General features: G+C 42.9%; 2 protein-coding genes across 4 annotated transcripts in view; one reads left to right on the forward strand and one right to left on the reverse strand.

The window, feature by feature from the left end:
* Positions 1–7,373, forward strand: part of bmp2k (BMP2 inducible kinase) — a 47,295-nt gene extending 39,922 nt beyond the window's left edge. For all 3 annotated transcript variants that reach the window (XM_068604433.1, XM_068604435.1, XM_068604434.1), the window contains 2 exons: positions 1,289–5,575; positions 7,167–7,373. In XM_068604433.1, coding sequence (XP_068460534.1) covers positions 1,289–2,775 — 1,487 coding nt within the window. In that variant the 3' untranslated portion in view covers positions 2,776–5,575; positions 7,167–7,373. The remainder of the gene's footprint in view (positions 1–1,288; positions 5,576–7,166) is intronic.
* Positions 4,020–13,264, reverse strand: paqr3a (progestin and adipoQ receptor family member IIIa). The gene is made up of 8 exons (XM_068604437.1): positions 13,136–13,264; positions 12,240–12,468; positions 11,711–11,873; positions 10,940–11,095; positions 8,390–8,587; positions 7,448–7,538; positions 7,165–7,325; positions 4,020–5,591 (listed from the first exon to the last, which is right to left on the reverse strand). Exons 1-7 carry the CDS (start codon positions 13,194–13,196, stop codon positions 7,183–7,185), a joined length of 1,041 nt encoding a protein of 346 aa, XP_068460538.1. The 5' UTR covers positions 13,197–13,264; the 3' UTR covers positions 4,020–5,591; positions 7,165–7,182.
* Positions 13,265–22,528: the final 9,264 nt, after the last annotated feature.

Here is a 22,528-nt window from a genome sequence, read left to right on the forward strand (position 1 = left end):
TGTTTCCTCCACGTCTCTGTCTTCCATGTAATCCTGCCTCTTTACTCCCAGAAGAAACATCCACTAAAACTAAATCTGACGTCTTCTCTCGGGATTAAAAAACCTGCATGAGTTTACAAATGCAGAGAGCGTCCTGCATTAATGTTTTATCATCTTTCGTCGCTGCCTTTAGTTTTGAACCACAACAAAAGCTGTTGGCCCGTCCGTCATCACATGCTGCCAGTTTGGGCTGAAGACGGGGAGCGGCTTCCATCCTCGTGTTCTCAGCAGGGGGTCCCTCTCTGCTCTCTGGTATCGAGCCTCCACTCACGGGGAACAATGAATTGGCTCATTGTGTATGGCACAATTCATTTTCAATATAATTGGAGACCATCCACTCGCTAATTAGGCTAATCTCTTCAATTGTCATTATGCAAATCTCTTGGAAATATATTTACACTTTTTTTTTTTCCTCCAGCAAATGCCAACTATGCGTGAGAATTTATAGAACTGCATGAAGATTGGTGCAGGACAAAGCTTTATTTAGTTTGTTTTTAAACTCTAAAGGACGTGACTGGCAGCTTGAATCTATTTCCACCGAGAGATTTAAAATCTGAAAGTAATTTGGTGAATCTTATAAAAGCTGCTCGTCTCATTTCTTTTTTTCGTTTTCTCACCGGGTCAGAGGAGCAGCTTTTAGGCCATATTGCGCTTCAGTGATTTCTCCTTTACTGCTCCTTCTGCTTGAGATTTGTGGACTTTCTCCAAACGTGGTAGCAAGTAATCCTGATTTCTGTAATGCAACTTTATGCAGAGGTCAAAGTGGTTAAGAGACGCTCTTAGGAAATGAAAACTTATATTATTGGTTTATGGATGTTTTAAAGATTGGAATTCTGCATTTTGGCCGTCGCCATCTTGTTTGGTTTTTTTTGCGACCAGTGAATGGAAGGGACCATATTTACGGCTCTTAGTAGCGACCAGTCTATAAGTTGGCCCCGCCCTAAACCATACACTACTAGAGAGAATGCAGCTTTAACTAATGAAGCATAGACTTCTCTACATCCAGAGGAGTCGCCCCCCGGTGGTCAGGAGAGTGAGTGCAGCTTTAACCAATGAAGCATAGACTTCTATACAACCAGAGGAGTCGCCTCCTGATGGACGCCAGAGACAATGCAGGTTTAAGGTCTTAGCCAAGGAGGTTGCCATTTTGCATCAAGATTTTCTTTCTGTTTTAAACTTAAAAGTTTCTTATGCACATTCAGGAGACAGTTGCATTTTCAACTCTTACAGTTGTGTCTCGTCTCAGCAGGTACCGATGAGATGAAAACCGAGCCAACCAATGAGGACGTCAACGTTCTTGCCCTCGTCTCAAACCCTGCAGAGAATCCAAAGCTGCCGGCATTGGCAGTTGCGTCCAAGGAGCACAAATCAGGCCGAAAGAGCCACTGCAGACCCGGCGAAGAGTCCGACAGTGACTTCGAGTCCGACCCTCCTTCGTCAAAGAGCAGCGAGGACGAAGAGGCGGAGGAGGAAGAAGGGCTGAACAGCGAGCATGGGGAAGACACCGAGCCGGAGACTATAGGACAGAGGCCTCTGCTGATGGACTCTGAGGAAGAGGGAGAGGACGACGAGGACAAGCACAGCTCTGACTCGGACTATGACCCCAGCAGGGTCAAGAACCTATTGAGGAAAGCCCCAGCCGGTAAAGCAGCTCCGCCCACTGCTAGAATGAGTCCTCAGGAGGATTCAGCCATGACCCTGATCACCCCTCCGGAGTCACCCGGCGGAGGGAGTGCTACTCCAGCTTTGGACACCGTGGATGTCTTTGGTGCCGTCCCTTTCCTCGGAGGAACTGCGCCCGCCGGCCCTTCTCCCGCTGGGCTTTCTCCCGCCGGGCCTTCTCCCGCCGGGCCTTCAGTAAGCTCGGACATCTTCGCCAAAGCGCCTTTCAGGCAAGTCAGCCACGAGCAGCGAGTCGCGGATGACTTTGATGTTTTCACCAAAGCGCCGTTCAACCGGAACCTCTCCAAGTCGGGCAGGAGCGGCAGCGACGTCCCCATGGGCCAAACGCCGCCCGTCTCCCCCGAGGCCTTTGACGTCTTCGGCTTCTCCCCGTTCCAGCCGGGTCCTGCCGATCCGCCTCCCGCTACCTCCAGAAGCGCAGAAGACATCTTCCAGCCGTCCTTCGAGGAGTCTGCCAGCCCGCAGCAGCAGAGGCTGAAGCAGCGCAGCCTCCAGCGGCTGTCGTCGCGCCAGAGGAAAACCAAGCAGGAGGCTGCGGCCGGCGGCGGCAACGGCAAGCGCCACCACGGCACACCGACCGGCGGGCGTAAGACTGGCAAGCCGACGTACCGCACGCCGGAGCGAGTGCGTCGACACAAGAAGGTCGGCCGGAGAGACTCGCAGAGCAGCAACGAGTTCCTCAGCACCTCGGACTCGAAAGAGAACATCAGCGTCGATATAACCATGGCGGATGGGAAGGACCAAGGAGCTTCCCTGCTGGCGGACGAGGCCCTTTTGGACCCGTTCGGCGCCCAGCCTTTCCAACCTCCGGATTGCCAGTATCAAGGACTCACCAAAAGCAAAAGCGACCTGGGCGCAGCCAACGGCAAGTCCTGGTCGGGCTCGCTTCACGGCGCTGTCAGAGACAACAGCATGGATGATTTTGGGGCAGTGCCGTTCACAGAAATGGTCGTCCACAGCGGACCGGAGGAGCGACAGCAGTCGCCGCCACCGCCCTCACAGCCGCTGGACCTCGACCCGTTCGGAGCTGCACCTTTTCCCACCAAGCAGTGACTTGTTCTTGCGGTGAGATCACCTCTTGGCATTGGTTTCACATATCTCTCAGCTGTCCCTGTGTGCTGAGAAAGCCTTTATGCTGCATCCTACCGCTTGTAAAGACGTTTGAACGAATCAGAGAAACTGCAGAATGCTCTTTTCTTGCCTTCTGATCCAACAATATGTTTGATTTTTAAGCACCATGAAGCCTTACCTGAGCTGGGCTCCACCTTGCTGCACAGTACCTCGGAAACCACGACAAGGTCGGCCCACGCCGGCCTTTTCATGCCGGCGGAATCGTTCGGGAGTTGACCTTAACCACTTTTTTATTTTATTTTTTATCCTTACTAGATCTTTTCTCTATGCATAATTTCACCATAGTGTTTTATGCAGACAAACGTGGCTGTGATTTGCGTTACACTTTGAACACGAGAAGGGATCAAATTTTATTGTACTTACTGAAAAAAGTTAATGGGTTCAGGTTTAAATTTAGGAGCAGAAGCTGAGCTTAGCATTAAGAAAGCTAATGTACCGCCCCAAATGTACCAAAATATGCACACTGCACCATGAAGCTCACTAATTAGTGTAACATTTGTTGTCTTGCAGGGGGTTTTACAAGATAATATATAACATTATGGGTAAAATATTATATACATATGTGCATATATTTAGAAATATCTTCCCTTAAAATAGGTTGTTCTTTTCTATTATTACTCAATGTGGACAAACTAATGCTTTTTTTGGGACTATTTCATCCACATTTGGTCCACATGAACTAGAAAGAAAAAACAAGAGTTCAAGCCTCGATTACACTTTGTTTAGGTCTTTCCGTGTAATTTGTTAATTTTACAGAATATCACACATTATTTTTAACGCTGCAGGATGAATTCATGACGGGAACTAAAACCCAAGAGCAGCTGAGTAATCTGAAGCGTAGTCAGGTAATTTGCATTCAGGAAACACTTTTTGGGCGCTGAATTCCTTCAGTTCTTAGTTGTGCATTTTCTCTCCACGTCGACGGCCTTAAGCGCTGCTTTTACCTTCACAACTGTTTGAATTAAACCTGCAGGTCGCTGCGTTTCCGACATTTGATACAACTACTTTATCTTTTTTTTTTAGTTTTTTCACAAGAGATAAATCTGATAATGTATTTATCATAATGCTTTACTGCTGTTTGATGCAATAAAAAAAGAGGAAAACAAAAGTGTCATCTCCGTGCAGCTTGAGGTGGAACAAAGCAGTTTCATACTTTTAAAATGGAACATGGTTAATATTCTTTATTTAGAGTCAAATTCAGCACTGATTTCTCAGGTATGAAAAAGTTAAGATACAAAATTTCGAGCTGCTACAAAACTTCTTGAGACACAGAGCAAGTTCACAATAATTTAAACAACCACAACAATGAGATCATGACACCAAAAAACATTTGTCTATATCTTAAAACTTTAAATACAATAAACAAATAAAATGACTTTCATTCCAAAATGAGTAGATCAACTTTTAACTGGACACAGATTTGAATTAAATAAAGATGAGCGGACGCTTTAACATTAGAGGGAATTTAAACATTTCAGTTTGTCCACCGTGATGGTGTTGCATTTTGAAATAAAGTCATTCAAAGACAAAAAATAAAAAGCAGTTGACTTGAACATTGCACATCACCCTAAAATGAGCCGGAGACAAAATACTGACGTATACTGCGTCTGAAAAGCTGCCCGAAAACACAGTTCACCAGAAACAGTTGCAACTATTTTAACAATTATTTAGAAAAATTGCTCCTAAACTGTCTAAATCATTTATTGAGAACTCAGACAAATGCTTTTCAAAAGGATACATGTACGACTTCTGAAAATGTTCTACCTTCTCAGTCGCATATATGCATCTTATATTCTGCATTTTGAACATAAATCATAGTGGAGACGTCAATCTTAGTTTAAAATGTCTAAAAGCTGTTCCCGAACACCCATTTTTATAATAAGCCTCAACTTTAAGATAGTTAAATCTGCACAGTTTAATAAACTGGACTCAAAACAATTGTCAAAGAAAACATTGCAGTAGTAGATCTGCACGTGGTTTAACACAGAGGCAGAGCGGCATTAAACACTAAATCCAGGTGGGACTCGCGCACCTGCAGCTTGTGATACTTTATGGTATCTGCATGTAGTGTTTGTATGTACTAGTACATGTAGCATCTGTTGATTCTCTCTGCAGTAAAAAACAAACAACGCTGAAGTAACTTGTGATATAAACTGATGAACATTGAACTGCTCTTTGGTTTATTTCTGTCTAAACATAAATTTAGTTAGTTTTGTTGCTTGTTTTCATGAAGACATAAATACCTCAGAGGTCCAACACCGACAACTTATATAGTTATAGTTTGGAAGTGATTTTCATCAAAATTTCAACACTGTAAAAAAAAAAAAAAGTACTTGCATCCAGCGGTGACATTAAAAAAGGCCATTTTTATGTAAAAAAAAAAAGGGATTATTTTAAATATTGGTAATTCTCAACAAAAAAAAGAAGCATAACATAATTTAACAAGTGCTTAAGCCACAGGCACTGGAAGAACATTCTCTTTCATTAAAAAGATGCTTCATGTCGTAAATTAACCTGATGATTGTTTTTTTTTGTGTAAATTTAAACGCAGTGCAAATTCTGAAGATGGTGTAGTTTTACTGCAGAGTTTCAGTTGTTTGTCGGTGATGAGCTGGTTTAAAACACACACACCATGCTCTGGAGACGCGTCACCGGTTTGACTCCTGGCTTGCAGCCCGCTGCTGGTTTCCTCCACAGGTCACTGGACTGAAGACACTCACAGGTGAGGACGTTTACGTCTGACACACGAGGAAGACGAACAGAGAAAAAGACAAGCAAATAATCAAAATGATTAGAATCAGGAGTCTCAGCGGTCTGGGCAGATTAGATCTTCGTCTTATTCTAAAAAAGGTCGCAGTATCTCAGGGGGAAAAAAAGATATACAATTATGAAGAAATGTGTACGGCTGCAACTAACAATTATTCAATTAATTTTTTTTTAAAAGCATTGATGTATTTTGTGATGCAGTCCGTCATGCTAGTGATGTCCTCCCCATGTGGTCCACACAGCACATCCCTGTTGACGCAAAGAAGTCCTGCAGGGCGTCAAAGCCCTCAGAGGTCAATTTTGTATTTGTGATTTTGGGCTATATAAAATAAACTGAATTGAATTAGCCTCCTGAGAGCACCGCCTCACAGTCCTGGTGGGGGTGGCGACAACAATGGCGAACGTGAACTCCCTCGGCAAAAAATACAAAAGCATCCTCACGGCTAATAGTTCAATGGTCGGGCTACAGAAACACTCACTCGCACGTTTTTGCGCAACGTCTCTGTCTAAAGGGTGATATAAAGTCTTGCAACTACTACGTAGAACAAACGTTCTTTAACGGGATCCGTTGTTCATGTTTCTGCTTTGGCTTTTAAAAATAGCGATAATATGCTATGAAACCGGAAATAATGTGAGACTCAGAAAGGATGCGGTTAGCAGACCAATCACAGTCTTGCGTGTTGCGAACGGCTCGCGTAGCTTTTTTGGATAGTCAGAAATTTTGGGCAACGCACACAAGAGGGCTGATGAGACTACACAAGGGGCTCTTGCAGGTCTTGCGTTTTTGCGTAAAACCTGAGTATAAATGACCCTCAACGCCTCTGCCCACCAGTACAGTCCTGAAGCCGGCACGCTGGTCCGGTAAATCCGCACGCAGCCATGTCTCCGTGAAACACAAGAGGCTGAAGGCTGAAGATCACTGAAGATCCTCTCAGTCTTTACAATCGCGCCGAGCTTTGCCAAAGACCTCGCGCTCCACGTTATGATCGGCGGTCTCGATAGCCGTTTGCTTTCCTCAAACATCTCCGATAATGACATTTGTTGTCAACTATTTCCATCCATCCATTTTCCGCCGCTTATCCGGGGTCGGGTCGCGGTGGCAGCACGCCCAGCAGACCGACCCAGGCTTCCCTCTCACCCGCAACATTTTCCATCTCATTCTGGGGGACCCTGAGGCGTTCCCAGGCCACCCGGGAGATATAATCCCTCCAGCGGGTTCTGGGTGTTCCCCGGGTCCTCTTCCTAGTTGCCAACTATTTGAAAAATCGATTTTTATCAATTCGTTGTTGCAGCCTTAGAAATGTGTTTGAAAAAGATGTGATCGTACATAGTTGAAAAATATTTTAAAAAGTCAGTAAAAAAAACTTCCAATACTAATGTCATAGAAAAAGTCCAAAAATGCCATCAAATTGTCAGTTTTATAGTACTGTCAAAACAACTAAAAAGTCAATGTATATTTTGCCATAAAAACATCCTAAAAACAAATTGCACGTCCAAAATGAAAAAGGTAACAATACAGCTGGTTTTATGCACAGTTCTGCTTACAGGGAGTCGGGATCCGCCCTAGGCGTGCTGGGGGGCATCAGGACAAGGCTGGCTGTGTCTGTACGCCATGATGAAGCACGACGACTGGTGCCACCAGTAGAACATCAGCACCAGCAGCAGGTGCCACACCTGGTGGCTGGAGCCCAGGTAGTTCAGCTGGCCTGCAGCCACGACATGGAGGAGGAAATATTAAACATACTGACACACCGTACCGCCTAAACTGTTTGTAAAAGGTTCTTTCACACGCATGTGCGCACCAGCGGAAAACAAAAAGTCTTCTTACCTGGGAAGTAGCGTTCAGGAACTTTTGAAACGTAGAAAATAAGAGCTAATATAGCAATGAAGTACATCCCCAGAATCCGAGGAACAAAAGCCTGAAGGAAGCAAAAAATAAAATATTTAAGCAATTTGTGGACAAAACCAAACAGCAACTACATTTAAAAAAAAAAAAGAATCCTGAATAATTATCAGTTTGTAAATATCCTTCTTAGTTATAGTTAGATTAAATATTGGCAGGAGTTGTTTATCTTATAGGCAGTTGAATTTCAAAGAACAAATACCTTCACTGGTGTCAAAAGAGAAACAGACTTTTGAATCTCCAAAAAGACATTTAAAAAAATAAATAAATAAATAAAATCAGCTGTAGCCAACCACCGGGTTTAGTATCGGTCGTTCGTACCCGCACAGAATGAATGAATCGAAAAAATGTTGATTGGTCAAGGTCGGAAAGATGTTTTATTTTTGAAAAATGACCGGATACATCCGTCTGTGTCTGAACCTCACGACACATTTCAAGAGGTCACGTGAGACGTGACCCCAAAATTGAAACTGAGTGAGTGAGATCACTGAGTGAGATCACTGAAAGCCTGCCTCCACTTCAACATCCTGTCTTTGTGAAGCGGGTTAGAAGTTAGTGGACGAGACGTAACGAACACGCAGGGGTCGTCGTCTCCCCGAGATGGGACCGGCTTGTAGCAGAGAAACAAGCTCAGGGCTCACACTGATCCTCCGTAGTGGGGAGTTGTATCTTTATGCACTTTATAGTTTATATTGATCTTCATGCCGGCCGTATAATTTTATAAAGTCATATTTTTGGGTCGCACCTTGAAAGCCGTTCCGTAAATATATATCGTCTTACACGAAACTGGTCCGTGGTGAAGAAACGAAAACCTCCGTAAATTAACGAATGCTCCGGGTTTGTCGGGCGACTCCCGAGCGCGCTCACCTGCACGAGCTCCGAGGAGAAGCCGCCGGTGATGCAGATCCAGTGGAAGGTGGGGATGAGGCCGTACCCGGTCACCAGGCAGAAGGTGAGCGAGCGCAGCTGCTTCCACTGCTTGCTGAGGTAATGAGGGTGAATCTGAGCGAAGAAGACGGCCAGGATCATGGCCAGGACCGTCACCAGGTACACCTGCCGCCAGTACTGCGGGAACAGGTCAAAAGGTCAAAACTCACGTATGCTTCTCACATGACATTTCATTCACACGGTCAGGAAGCTGCAGGATTTTGAAAAGGCCACCTGAAGCCGACTCGTGAGGAAGAAAGTAAACCCACAGAACTAGAAGGTCACGGTGACCTTAGAGACACGGAGCAGAAGAACATAAAAAAGTTCCACCGCAATGTTTTTAAGGCGTCCAGCGCCACACGCTGGACAGTAGACGCTGCTGCACAAACTATTACATGAAAGAAGAGTTTCTTTAGATGCATTGGACACAATTTTAAAGCTCTGGGATTCACACCATTCACAAGGAGTTCATTTGTGGGGCGGGGGAGACTTTTCAAGGTCCTCTAACCAACTGGAATTTTTTTGTTCTTTTGCATTGGATGTTGAGTTCTTTTGTTAAGCGTCGAAACCAACAGCGGCAACATCACTTCAGCACTTTTTATTTGAAGTTTAAATATGTCACCTTGGGCTCTTGAAACGAAAAACAATTGTTTGTTGGAGCTATTAATGGCTTTCTGTGATCCAAACCTTTTTTTTGTCATCAGGTTGTCTGACCATTTCATGTGTGCGTTATTACAAAACTATAAAACAGCGAGAAGGAAGTGAAGATTTATGTATGTGCTAAAAAAAAGATGATGATTCTTTAAGACACTGTGTGCAGTCTGGACGGCCATCCACACATGCCTGTCCGTGTGTGGATGTCGGCCTCCGTCCAGTCACACGTCCTCATGTGACGAGTTCTGCTAAAATTCACAGTGAATAAATTTGCACCAGAAACGAGCCCCGCCCACCCTCCCTCCCCTCCCGGCTCCAGCCCAAAAATGTCTTCTAAAGCTCGTCTCCTAACAGACACTGTGTTCTCGTCTTGAAATCTGCATTTCTAAAACACTCAAGAGTCTGACTAAATATACATATATGTTTTTTTTCCCCCTGGTAGCTTGTTGCAGGAGTGGAGCCCCAGTCTTGGCAGGAACGGGGGCGGGGGGGCTCCCAGACTTGCGAACGTCATATGGTGGGGAACAGAGTGACGGAGCGCTCCGTGATCGCAGCCATCTGGTTTGGGCTGCAGCAGATTTCAGCTGCGTTCTGGGGGCAAAATAACGCAGCGCTTCCAATATGCGTGGGGGTGGGAGGGGTGGACAGCAAGGAGCAGCGCCAAATACTTCAGGAGTTAAAAGAAAAAATAAATAAATAAGAGAAAGCAAAACCAGGAGAGGAAATAAAATAACATGGTGGTGGGCGGCTGTCATCATCGGTGGTGGTGGTGGGGAGCGCAGCAAAAAGGTGTCGCGTTGCTTCTTCACCAGGATAAATGAGTCAAATCGGCAGAGCCAGGCTGCAAGCGCCACTTTGGCTTGATTCAATTACGGTGTCTCGTGGCGGTTAGAAGTTTAAATTACAGTTTTCTGTGTATGTGCAAGCAGTAGCGGTTTTGTCCTTCTCACGAAATGCATCCGAAGGTTCCAGGAACTAGATAATTCTTCGTCTGGCTCCAGTGTACAAAGGATCAAGAACGTCAAGATCATCTCCCTGCTGAGCTCGCAAGCTACTTGAAAATCAAGTCATCTTAAGGGTCATCTTAAACTCTTTTCCAAAACTCCCTAAATCTCCTCCCCCGAACATGATCATAATAACATAGTTTGTACTCACAGCATCCTTAGTAATTAAGGGGCAGTGTACTTCACTGGGGGTTCAGTGTCTTGCTCAAGGACACTTAGTGTGAACTATGGGGAGACCAAGGATTGAACCTTGTGGTGTCAGGACGACACGACTCTCCCCATGAGCTACAGCCGCCTTTACTTATGAATCGTATTTACTTATCAGGCCAACGATCAGGATACTGGGAGCAATTTAGACAGAATCTCAGCTTTTTAAAAAAAAGAAATTACAAAAAGGTTGTGTAAAAGGAAAAGTTTCAAAAACAGTATTGTTGTTAAAATTGGTACCAAAAAAGTATATACAATTTTTGTTTTGTATTTCCTGAAGGGCTGGAAGAGTTATTTAAAAGACAATAGTAGTGAAATTCAGGAGAAATATCTGGAAACAGGATGTGAAAAAGTAGAGAAGAGAATAAGACGTTAACATTAAACTTCTCAAACGGAAGAGTGAGAAAAGAGATTCAGATGACAAAGCAAGCGGCTGATCCGTTGCTAATGTGACCTCGCTAATGAATTTAAAGCCTAGATGCTTCATCTATTAAACCCTAATCTTGTATTCCTGCTGCTGTAACAATTTCACATCTGCCCTTTCTTATCTGGTATGATGCCCTGGAGGGTATTTTCAGAATAGATTCTCTAAATTGCAGTTTTTGTGAACTGAAGGTGAACTCACATTATTGCAGTAGAAGGTGTAGAAGACTCCGGGGACGTAACAGCCCAGGATGCCGATGGAAACCCCGGCATAGTCCAGCGCCATCCAGCGGCGGCTGGTCTTTTCCGAGCGGTGGCAGCAGAACAGGTGATAACCCACCGAGCACAGCATGCACAACTAAAGACAGCGAACAGAGAGGGGAGAGTCGGCAAAGGATGCGAGGTGCAAAACGCGAGATAACAAGTAGGAAAATATTATGGTTTCAACATTTTTTCATCTCATGATTCTGCCTTTTTTTCTAATTGGACTTGAAGACTCTGGTTGTCGAGCTTGGTCTAGCCAACTGCTGGACTGATTATGTTTTTTTTATTTGTTGAGAAGAACGGACAATATTTTGGATGAGGTCTGAAGTCCTTCTGTAAGCACTCAGATTAAGGTAACACCATGCAAACTGTCACATGATCAGTTCCCAGGATATTTGGCGAATTTGAAAAATCACCACATTGCTCAACGGAAGGAGAAACGTACATTGAAACAAGGTGGAACTTGGCAAAACGGACTTGTTTATTGTAATTCTTGTATTTAGTCAAAAAAAAAAAAAAGGTGACCAAATATGAATGAAAAATCGGAATAAAACAATCTGTAAAGTGAGGTGTTTATTTATAAAGATATGATCAATTAAAAAAAAAGTATTCATTTATTGTTAAGTGCACATATTTGACCTGCCAAGATGATGGACATTTGAGAATAGCTGACTGTGCCGACTGTGAACTGGAGAACTTGGTCCTGTACCTGGAAGCAGAAGAGTCCGATAGAGTAGATGACGTAGTCCTCTTTGGAGGCGCCGATGGCTGGGAGCACCGAGGCCATGTTGTACACGCCGATGAAGAAGAAGAGCAGGAAGCCCAACAGGTGGCTCCAGATGTTTACCGTCTCATTGGACAGAATAAAGATGCTGAGCGGAGGAACATTACAAAACGGTCACTCAGAGGAACAAATACTGTCATTATATATATATATATATATATATACACACACACACACACACACACACACACACACACCATTGTTAATGTAGGAAGATCTTTTTCACTTGGTCAATTTAAAAGTTGCTCGCGAGCCAAAAAAGTGTGGGCACCCCTGCTATAGAGGAACCCACCAGCCTTTGTGGCTACGGAAAAAAAGAAAACGCTAGTCGTCCCTCATTCAAATAAAGATATCAACCACCTGTTCTGTTGTTGAAATGTATGATGATACAACGTTTAGTTTTTGCAGTTTTAGTGTAAAACAAATAAAAAAGGATCACAACATTACTTCTCACCTTTTGATGCACAGTCTGGAGGGCAGGTAGGCTCTGTATCCGTCCGTGATGTAGGGGTTCTCCCTCAGGAACACTGGGATCTGTTCGTAGGTGTACAGTCGGATGCCGCGGGGCACCAGCACGGGCCAGTACTGATAACCTCCCAGCTCGATGTAGTGGGCCGTCTGGGCGCTCTTCTGGGGTTTCTGGGGCATGGCTGTGCCGTGGGAGCCTTGAGTCTCAAATGAAGCTGAGGATAAAAAGTCAGATAAGATTCAATCAAGGCTGCAGCTTACATGATAAGTATTATTATACAATATAGAACGATTGATTTATTAAAAGTATTTTTGGATTGTGACACACTTATTTGAACTGCATTTTCAGTCAAGTCTTCAAGTCTCGACATATTATCTGTGGAAAGCTTAACTCACACTAATCGGATGCTTTAAAAAGACTTGACATGCAAATTATCTTATATAAAATCCTCCGCAAACGTTCACAACCACCAGAACAGAAAATGGCTCAAGAGTTGTTTAAGGAAGCCCCATGTTTCGGATATGAATCCAATTAGCATCCGATACCCCGTTGCGTATTAGCACATTTAACGATTACACTAAACCGCTTCCTCACGTAGAGTGCGTCCTATCCCCGATTGAAACAGTTGGGATTTTGTTGACATACCAGACTCTTCTTGTAAACCATTACTAGCCGAATATGACCAAAGAACTCCGTTTAACCAGAGACACTGCAAGTCAAACCGTAGTAGGTAAAATCACTGTCGTTAAACAAGTCAACATTAAAAATAGCATAATTTTAAAAGCACTTCGGCATCTAGCGGCTAATTGTAGCTCAAGCTAACAAGCTAATATGTCGCTTTACTTTTTTAGCCAATAATTATAAATTAACAAAGAACTAACCTTTCAGTTTTGTTGAAGTGCAATTTGTTCCATTTTGAGGTTTATAGTACGTACTCCGCATTAGTGTAAATATGTTAACATTAATTTAAAATACAGTGTCAGTCAACTTTCGGCTACAACATCTTCCAAATCACCAGCGACGTCATCAACAAAGGACCCCTCTCCACTGTGCCGTGTCAGGACCGCCTGACTAAAAGACTATAAAGAATAAGAAATACAATATATATATATATATATATATATATATATATATATATATATATATATATATATATATATATATATATATATTATATACATAAATATTCTGACTAAACGACTATAAAGAATAAGAAATACAAATATATATATATATATATATATATATATATATATATATATATATATATATATATATATATATTTATTTATATATATATATACGAATAGATATATATTGACACACATCACTAAAGCTTTCAGAGACACATCCAGCATCTCGACGTCACTCCTCCACATTCCAAATATGGTAATTTTTATGGTTTTTTATTGTTTGCAAAAAAAACATGTCGACGACCGTATCTCGAGATGTTGACGGCAAAATCACCAAACTGAAGGCTTCAAAGCATCAGTCCACAAACCATCGGGTGATGTCAACATGACTACGTCCAGTTCTTATACACAGTCTGTGCTCGTAAGACATACAATCCTGCAGTAGCCCTTTAAGCCCTCACCCTAATCCTAAGTATTGTTTGAGTTGTGTTTAGAGGTTATACTTGTGAATTATATATATTATTGTAGCCCTGATTTCTATGTTTAATTTGATGTTTGTAAAAACATGTTTGTTTTTTTGGCTTGGGCAGGGAGAGGTGGGTGGGGGTGTTAAACCATATTTTTCTTGATCTGTACCTGGTGACGTAATATAAAAGGGTCCCCTATTAGGAGGCCCTTTTATAGGGCATAACAGGGTACAAAACTATGATTTTTCAAGCAAAAGCCTTGTGTATAAATTCTGTGATAATTTCAACCTCTAAGTTGCTCTTAAAATGTAGGCGCTGAGTGCAGCTCCCAGTCTCCTCGCTGTCACCCTGCTGCACCGAACCACAGTGTTACATCCTCATGTCGCTGACTGTCATCCAGAATCCTCATCAGAGCGCTCTCTTTCTCTCTCTCTCTCTCTCTCTCTCTCTCTCTCTCTCTCTCTCTCTCTCTCTCTCTCTCTCTCTCTCTCTCTCTCTCTCTCTCTCTTTCTCTCTCTCTCAGGTGTGAGAGATGCTGGAGGATTCCCTCAGGAGGGAAATAACACCCAGTCCTCCCTCCACTGTTTACACCACGCTTTAATTGCCTCATTCTCAACTGGAAGTGTGTTCTTCATTATCACTTCTAATACACCTCTCAGCACATCCACTCCGGCAAAATGTCAGCTGCCAAGTTAAGATAGTAACTTGTGCATGCAGGGGAAAACAACAAGAATCTCCTGCTGCTGCAGTCGATGCTCAGTTATTAATTGATTTTGTAGGCTAACAGTTAGCAGTGTCAGATACAAATGAGCTACACAGAGAGCGAAATGTACAAAATATGTGATTTCCTTCTACTTACTTCTGCCCAAATGTGTAATCACTTAGAAAAACACCCATTTTACAACTTGGTTACTTTCAACAAAATGTGTAGTTTTCAACCGGTTACATTACAATAAAATCTGTGTTTTCCGGTCAGAAACTCCTAGGTATAATAGAAAATAATTAATTATTTAAAATAACAACACTACTAAAAAAACTATTTATATAGCGGCTGCTGTTATATTTCATTAAAATTAATAAAGAAAATACTCCAATACACTGCATGAACTAAATGGCAAAATACTCTGATGTTCTGTTCAATAGGGATGTAAGTAAAATAAAAACAGGCAGAAATAGTCAAAAATATGTCTGTGGTCATGGCCTAGGCGGCCATTTAAAGGAGTGAATGGAAGTGACCATATTTGGACTGATGAGTAGTGACGTAGCTGTGTACGGCTCTGGTAGCAGCAGCGACCTGTCAATCACAGTGTAGCTTCGCCCTAAAGCATTCCCTGCTTTATGGTCTGTTTGACTATAAATTACTATAATTTAATAAATAAACATCATGCTGTATTGAAGAAGACTTAAAACTAGAGATTGTAGAGTCACCCCCTGGTGGTCAGGAGAGGGAATGCAGCTTTAACACATGAAGCATAGACTTCTTTACAACCAGAGGAGTCGCCCTCTGGTGGTCAGGAGAGAGAATGCAGCTTTAACACATGAAGCATAGACTTCTATACAACCGGAGGAGTCGCCCCCTGGTGGTCAGGAGAGAGAATGTAAGTTTAAGACACCTCTGCACTGGCTTCACTTTAAAGAACCAGTTTTCCACCTGTCGTGGAGATGGAAAGAGTGATCAAAGGTTCTCTTGGAGGCAGCATCTAGCAACAATCAGAAGAAGTGCAGCTTACAGCCCTTTGACATGTTGCTATTTAGACATTTTTGTTTTTTAGTGCCACCTCTTGCTTATTGGTTTTTAAAAAGGTCAGAAAGAGTTCAAAAGAATTTTCCCTCCGGATATCACAGCCAATCAAACCAGACTGTGGTCCAGCCAGGAAAGAGGACAAACCTCTCACATGCATTGTGGACTCTCATGATGGAGTTTTTTTTTTTTTTTATGAGGACCCCCCTCCACCCTCTCCTCCCCTCCGTCTCCTCCTCACTGATTCACTGTGACAATCTGTCGTCGGCTCCTTTTTTATCCCCCCCTCGCTCCCGTCTCAATCTTTGTCTTTGATTTCTGTTCTCCATTTTTCTGTCAGACTTAACGCAGAGGAATGTGCCTCGACGTAATTGTGCGGTTAGACGGCGTCTAATGGAACATGAAATTAAAGCGCTCCTACTTGTACTCTGAGTGGTTTCGAACACTTTTGCAGAGACGCCGCAAGTGTTCCATGTTACGGCCGATATTTTCCTTGATGAAGCAGCCAACTGCGGGGCGCGTCCTACGGTGAAATGTGTAGTAAAAGCGGCACTATATTACGTCTTAATTAAAGGCGCCTAAACTGTCTTGGCAAGTGAAAGTCTCTCCTCTCCAAACAAAGCGCCGTTGGAGCGGTTTTTAAATAGAGGCAGACAGACCCCCGGGCCGCCAACGTCCTATGGGATTGTCAGGGTCATCGATGACTGTTGCATTCATTTTATAGCACACTAAACGGTAAATGCATTAGATGTTGTGGCGTTAAAGGCTTGCTAAATCGAGTACAGGTTACACAGCACAGAGGAGAATCATTTCCATTTCCATTTCCTCTCCCACCTGCCTCAACGTGACAAAAAACCCCTCCAATCCAAAGGGGGGGGGGGGGACTCAGATCTTTATTTTCCTCTCAAACCCTAAACACAAAGCTCAGGCTTTCCACGACGGCCCCCGCCAAATGTTAGCCCGCCCCACCGTGCCAAGACTAGACAGGCCCTTTGCAAAGCTAACACGGCCTCGCGGCGGCTTGTGCTCGTCAGCGGCCGGCTGGTCTCATTGGCTTTATTTATAGTCGGCGCCACGAGACATCTGCTGGAGACGAGACTGTGTCCTCTGTGTCCGCGCAGCACCGCACAGAGGGAGCTTGTCAACGTTGCTTTTCGAGAGGGCAAAGTGTTTGCGAGGACCCCGGTCGGAAGGAGGGTGGGGGTGGGGTGGAGGCGGCTGCAGCCTCCTCTAATGGGACGGGTGTCCCCTCCGATTGCTTTCTCCGCGGTTCTGATTAACACGACCGGAAGACAGAGGGAGGCTTCACAGTTCGTCGCGTCTCGCGCGTTAGCCGATGTTTACTTGAACTGAGAGCTGTTGTTTGTTTGGTGTCTTCAGTCTGGTCGTCGGCATGCCACTATTTTGGGGACCCTGACACTTGGATGCAGCTCGGCAGCCGTCTGATGAGGCCTCGCCTTTTTCTCCATCCTCCTCCTCCTCCTCTCCTCCGTGTCACACAGAGTTTCTCGTCCTCTCGCGTCCTCTTGCTCCTCACATGGAGGATGTCTGGACGTCTCTGGCTGAGCGCTCAAGGCCTTGACACAAAGTGTCGGGGACAGCTCTTTGCTCTTGTCACAGAGCGATGGGGGGAAATACTTTGTTCACATGTTCCTAAAAAGAACCAACCGAGGAACACAATACGAGTAAATTCTCGCTTCAGAATTGCGAAGACTAAATGTAACATCTGACGGGTTAATCTTAACTAAGCACTATTAAAAAGAGAAAATATTAGTTTATCTACTTGCAGGTTTACATTGAAATATAATGATTATATGCTGTTGAAAAGATGTGTAAAAAAAATATATTCAGACTAAAATGGAGTCTAGTTTTGATCGACTGAGGAACGCCTTCCTTAAAGGGACAGTGTGTAGGAATTGGTGGCGTTGAACTGAACACTCCTCTTTCCAGGGCTGTGGTACCGTTTTAAAAACAAACATGGTATCTTCACTGTGGCCTTCAGGAAACGTAACAACCAGCGGTTCTCCCGAGCAAAAGTGTCATACATCTTGCATTCTCTCTCTCTCGACTCCTCTGGTTAGAGGCGGGGCTACCTGATGATTGACAGGCCTCTACCAGAGCCGTATACGGCGTCTCTACGTCACCCCTCCTCAGTCCTAATATGGGAACTTTTCTTCATTAGCTGCAAAAAAACAAACAAACCAAGTTGGCGATGGGGAAGTTGCCAAACTCGAGGCTTCAACATATCTAAAAACTAATGGGTGACTCCATCTCCATGACTCCGCCCACTTCTTATACACAGTCTGTGGTTCAAACTTTAGAGGCTCTCCTTGTAGAAACACACATTTTTCTGGTTAAAAACAGCCGCATGCTGTCTCTCCGGCGCTTCAGATGACACAAACAGCTCAGTTGTCGCATGTTTGCTGAATCGTGTCCGAGCAATCCAACAAAATGTTCCTTCCCCGTCTGAAGAAGAAGAGGCCTGTCAAATAAACTTGAATGTATCCACCAATTAGATTTCAAACTTCAGTTACATCCAAAAACAACATGAACAAAAAACTCATATTAAATAGTATTTGATTTGTATTGTTTCTGAATATCTTTATTAATATCTATTGTCCACATAAATGATCTACATAAATAATGCAATATAGCTGCTGTGAGGCAAGAATATTGTACAAAAAACAAATGATTTGTTCTGCTCGGAGGCCATATGTAGAGCAGTAACTCAAGTAAAACTGAAATGTTGCATTAACAAATGTTCCAGCGCTAATGTCTGAATCCATCCACGTAGCATCTGGGCCTCTGAGCTCTTTCTGGGAATGAAATGTTGCTTCTTCTTCTTTTTGTGTGTGTGTGTGTTGGAGGGGGGGATTCATCTGTATAACAATATTGAAAGGCATTAGTCTTAATCTCTGAGCTTCCTTTTACTTTTTTTTTTTTAAAGTCTTTCGAAGATACATCTGGTTTCCGATCTTGTAATTCCTGCCGGGATTCCAAAGACAAAGCAAAAACAATTTTTTACAACAGTTTTAGGATTAGGGAGGAGGACAGGGTGGCTGTTTTAGGACATTTAGCTGCTGAATGAGATTAATTCCTCCGAACAGGAAACAACTGCTGCAACGTGTTGCACTTTTTTTTTGCAGCTGGACAAAACTTTCTTCTAATCCTTAATGGATCAGAAATCATAAGCCCGTCCTCATCACACAGACAAAAGCTTTCTGACACAAAGAGTATGCATCCAGGGTAGTTTGTGTTTTGGGAACAATACAAAATAAGCCCTTTAATATACAACTGACTGTAGATTAGACCTGCATATGCGCTGATGCAGTCATCCTCTTTCTGCAGATTTACATGGGACGCAGATTGCTTTTCTTCACTTTTACAAAGAAGATTTAGATTAAAGAAATTATGGAATTGTGTATTTTTTCAACCCTCCAAAAAAAGCTTCTTCTTTTATGTGATTGTTACTTGTATTCATCGACCTGTCGACCCTTCTAAAACAACCTTGATTCAGGTTGTGGGCGGGGTCACACGATCCTGCACGAGAGACGCATGAAACATGTAGTGAGCAGGTCACAAAAAACTATATTTGCCCTATTCAGACTCTAAATGACGTTTTCTCTGTCTTTTCAGAATTGTTTTGTCTCATTTGGTATTGTTTTGTCTCTGAACTTTGTGGGATTTAACTTTAAATTTAATTAAAATTACAATAAATGGACAGCTTTCTTCCTCTGGCGCTTATCCTACGTTTGACTGAGACACTTTGATGTAAAGTTACAGGGACATTCTGTACTATTCGTATACTGTGAACGGATGTACAAACTCAATACATATCGCTTGCTCCCATGATTCCAAAACAGTCAATCATTGATTTTTTTATGGTAATTTACAATTAATCACTGACAAATTACTGTTACATTTCTATCACAATAACTGACTGTATTTCTCAGATACCATAAATAACTAGCTGCCAGTATAATACTGCAAAATGATTACAGAAAATAACTTTTAGCTTTAATTACAGTATGTTTTTTGTGTTCTATTTTTTGGGGGGTATCAAATTGAACAAAGTTCTAACCTAAAGTCTTACTGAGAATCACTTTGTCAATGTTTTCACCAGGATCACCGTGTGCTGTGCTGTAAAACAGAAGAAAGAGTGTTTTCATTCTGGAGCCATTTAGTCAAACGATACAGGGAGATTAACTAGAAACTACTGCAGTGATTTGTCTTTTATTCATTTACTGAATCTGCTGAAGAGCAAATTACTTTGGATATCACTTATGAGAATGGAACTTTCTGAGCGAGCGGCCTCTTTGCTGAAATGCATCAAACTCGCAGACATTAATCGCTGCGTAAATCTAGCTGGTAATTAAAATGAAACTGATGGATTCTCTTCAAATTAAAGGGAAGTAACTTCCCATTCGGCGCCACTCCATCGGTGCCCATTAGAGATAGTTAAGGAGGTTAAGTCTGAGATTGAGTTGCCTGCATTCACTAAGATAAAAAGCTTCATGCAGAGGAGCTTGAGCTTGCTCGCAGGAAGTCAGTCCATGATTCTTTGGGTGTTTGTCAGAATTGGCTGCAGTTTGGTCTGCGGCCTGCGGAGGTCACTCTGTACCTGCAGCAGAGCAGCCGGTCCACTGATGGAGCTTCATCTGTCTGTCAGCGAGGAGGAGACACCGACTGCACACAACCATACATATTAGAATGAGGATCTCATATTAATATGCACATTTCATTCAGTTCTTCACCTCATTGGATGCACAATAGAGAAAAGCATTACCAAATATTTCTGGTGGGATTTACAATTTTGCACATCATTTATTTTAAATATTTGTTCTTCTTTTATTTGTGCTTTTGTCAGTTGTATAAAAGATAAAAATAAAAAAAAATGCAAAAATCCAATTCACATAAACACATCTTAGTTTTTTGGAGTCAACCCTGTATTTTACCGAATTATTTTTTTTATTTCTCAAACTATATAACATTTGTCAAATAATTCACAGTTGGATTAAACCAGATTGAGACACAAGCCAAGCTTTTTTTTTTTTTTTGATAAAAGAAAAGATTTTTCTCATGGGATTCGCTCCAAACCTGTCTGCTTGTGCATACTTTTGCCTTCATCTAACAATAAAGAGAATGATCGACTTCTATAAAAAAAAAGGTGGCCAGATTCAAACAGGAGATTTTGCATTTATTACGTGGTCAGCATCTTAATGTCCCTATTTTGTCTTGACTCATTCTGTCCCTTTTTACATAAAAAAAACATTAAAACAGCAGCAATAAATGTATGAATGGGCAGTCAGGTGACTGATGTACGGACAGTAAATCACACACACACACACACACACACACACACACACACACACACACACACACACACACACACACACATTTGTTGTTACTCGCTGTTTTCACTGTGTGGCTGCAACAAAAGACTCGCAGCTGCAGAGCAATGAATCAGAGACGAGACTGAGAGGACGCAAAGAAAAACACCAGAAAGCCGCTCGTTCCTTCTGCAGGCAGCAGGTGGCGCTATGGTATCTCTGTCTGGGTCCCGCATGCAGACGTGGCCTCCCTGCATGAGCCTCATCAAATATGAGCCCCCCCCTCCCAATCGTGGCTCCTGCATCAGGCCAATAATAAATAACACACCAATTGGGGGGCTGTTTCAACCAGTATGATTTATTAAAAGTTAGTGCATTAGATCGGGGGCAATAATTGAAGTTATGATTAAGGAAATGACAGGATTGGGAGCCGTGGACCATGAAAAATGGAAGCGGGGACGGACAGACTACAGCAGACAGATCTCTTTGATAAATAATTCACAGTTGGATTAAACCAGATTGAGACACAAGCCAAGCTTTTTTTTTCTTTTTTTTTTGTTAAGTGCCGTTTTCTTTTTTTTGATAAAAGAAAAGATTTTTCTCATGGGATTCGCTCCAAACCTGGCCGCCAGGAAGCTCTCTAGCTGGTGGCCCGTTGCTCAGAGGATCATCATTGTCATCATATGCAATCCAGTATTAAGATGGATGCTGCCTGATCCCATCAAGATAATGGGTTTCATGTCTGCTGGCGTTCGATGGGCGGGGAGGTGGAGGGGGGGAGCAGGGAAGATCTCTGCAGCTGATTTTCTTTTGTTTCCTCTCTCATCTCTGCAGGCATGTCGAGCCTATGAGTCCACAGCAACACATAAAAAATGAAATGTGCAGTTTAATTCAACATGAATACCTCCGAAGTTGAGGACGAAGACAAAAGAGAGACACCTTGTTCACAACAGAAGGGTTGTCCTTGTTCTGTCTCGGTAATGGAGAGAGAGAGAGAGAGAGAGAGAGAGAGAGAGAGAGAGAGAGAGAGAGAGAGAGAGAGAGAGAGAGAGAGAGAGGTTAGCCCTCAACCTGTCACCGCAGGAGAGGTCACGTTTGGATCTCTTTCAGGCTCTCTGGCTGAGCTTGTACGCCACCACACGCACATCCACCATTCACAGATTTGTTGTCGAACTTTGATTTTGTTTTCACATCACCAGACGATATGAACTCTTTCACTTGTTTCTGTCTCAATGCTGCCAAATGCGTAATAAAAATACTTAAACACAAATTTACCATCGTTTCATTATCGATGCATTGGTAGCAGCACTTCAATGTTGCAGCTAGACAGCAGCAGGCGCTGCACAAAACACTGGATTTAGTACTTCTATTTATTTTAGGTGGTGAAATATACAGAGGAGCATCGTGCGGGAATTTACTGCATGCTTACAGTAGCATGCAGAGAAACGACCGAAAAATTAGCATGTCAGTACGCAGAGTGCAAAATGTACACAAAATAATAACAGGAAAGTGAAGTGAATCTATAAAATGTACTTCTATAAGCACACATAGAAGGTATAAGTACCTGAGTAAATGTACTTACAGGAATATGTCCCCCACAAGA

This window comes from Clinocottus analis, unplaced genomic scaffold (genome assembly GCF_023055335.1).
Source record: "Clinocottus analis isolate CAN_PGR_092001 unplaced genomic scaffold, fCliAna1.0.p SCAF_7, whole genome shotgun sequence".
NCBI classification, from domain to species: Eukaryota; Metazoa; Chordata; class Actinopteri; order Perciformes; family Cottidae; genus Clinocottus; species Clinocottus analis.

Bases quoted from the DNA above. Each gene is read 5' to 3' on its own strand.
- paqr3a (XM_068604437.1), bottom strand. From the start codon at position 13,196: ATGCGGAGTACGTACTATAAACCTCAAAATGGAACAAATTGCACTTCA. The intron at 11,874-12,239 runs GTGAGAAGTAAT...TCCTCCGCTCAG, and splicing joins TCCAGACTGTGCATCAAAAG to CATCTTTATTCTGTCCAATG. The intron at 8,588-10,939 runs GTGAGTTCACCT...CTGTTCCCGCAG, and splicing joins ACACCTTCTACTGCAATAAT to TACTGGCGGCAGGTGTACCT.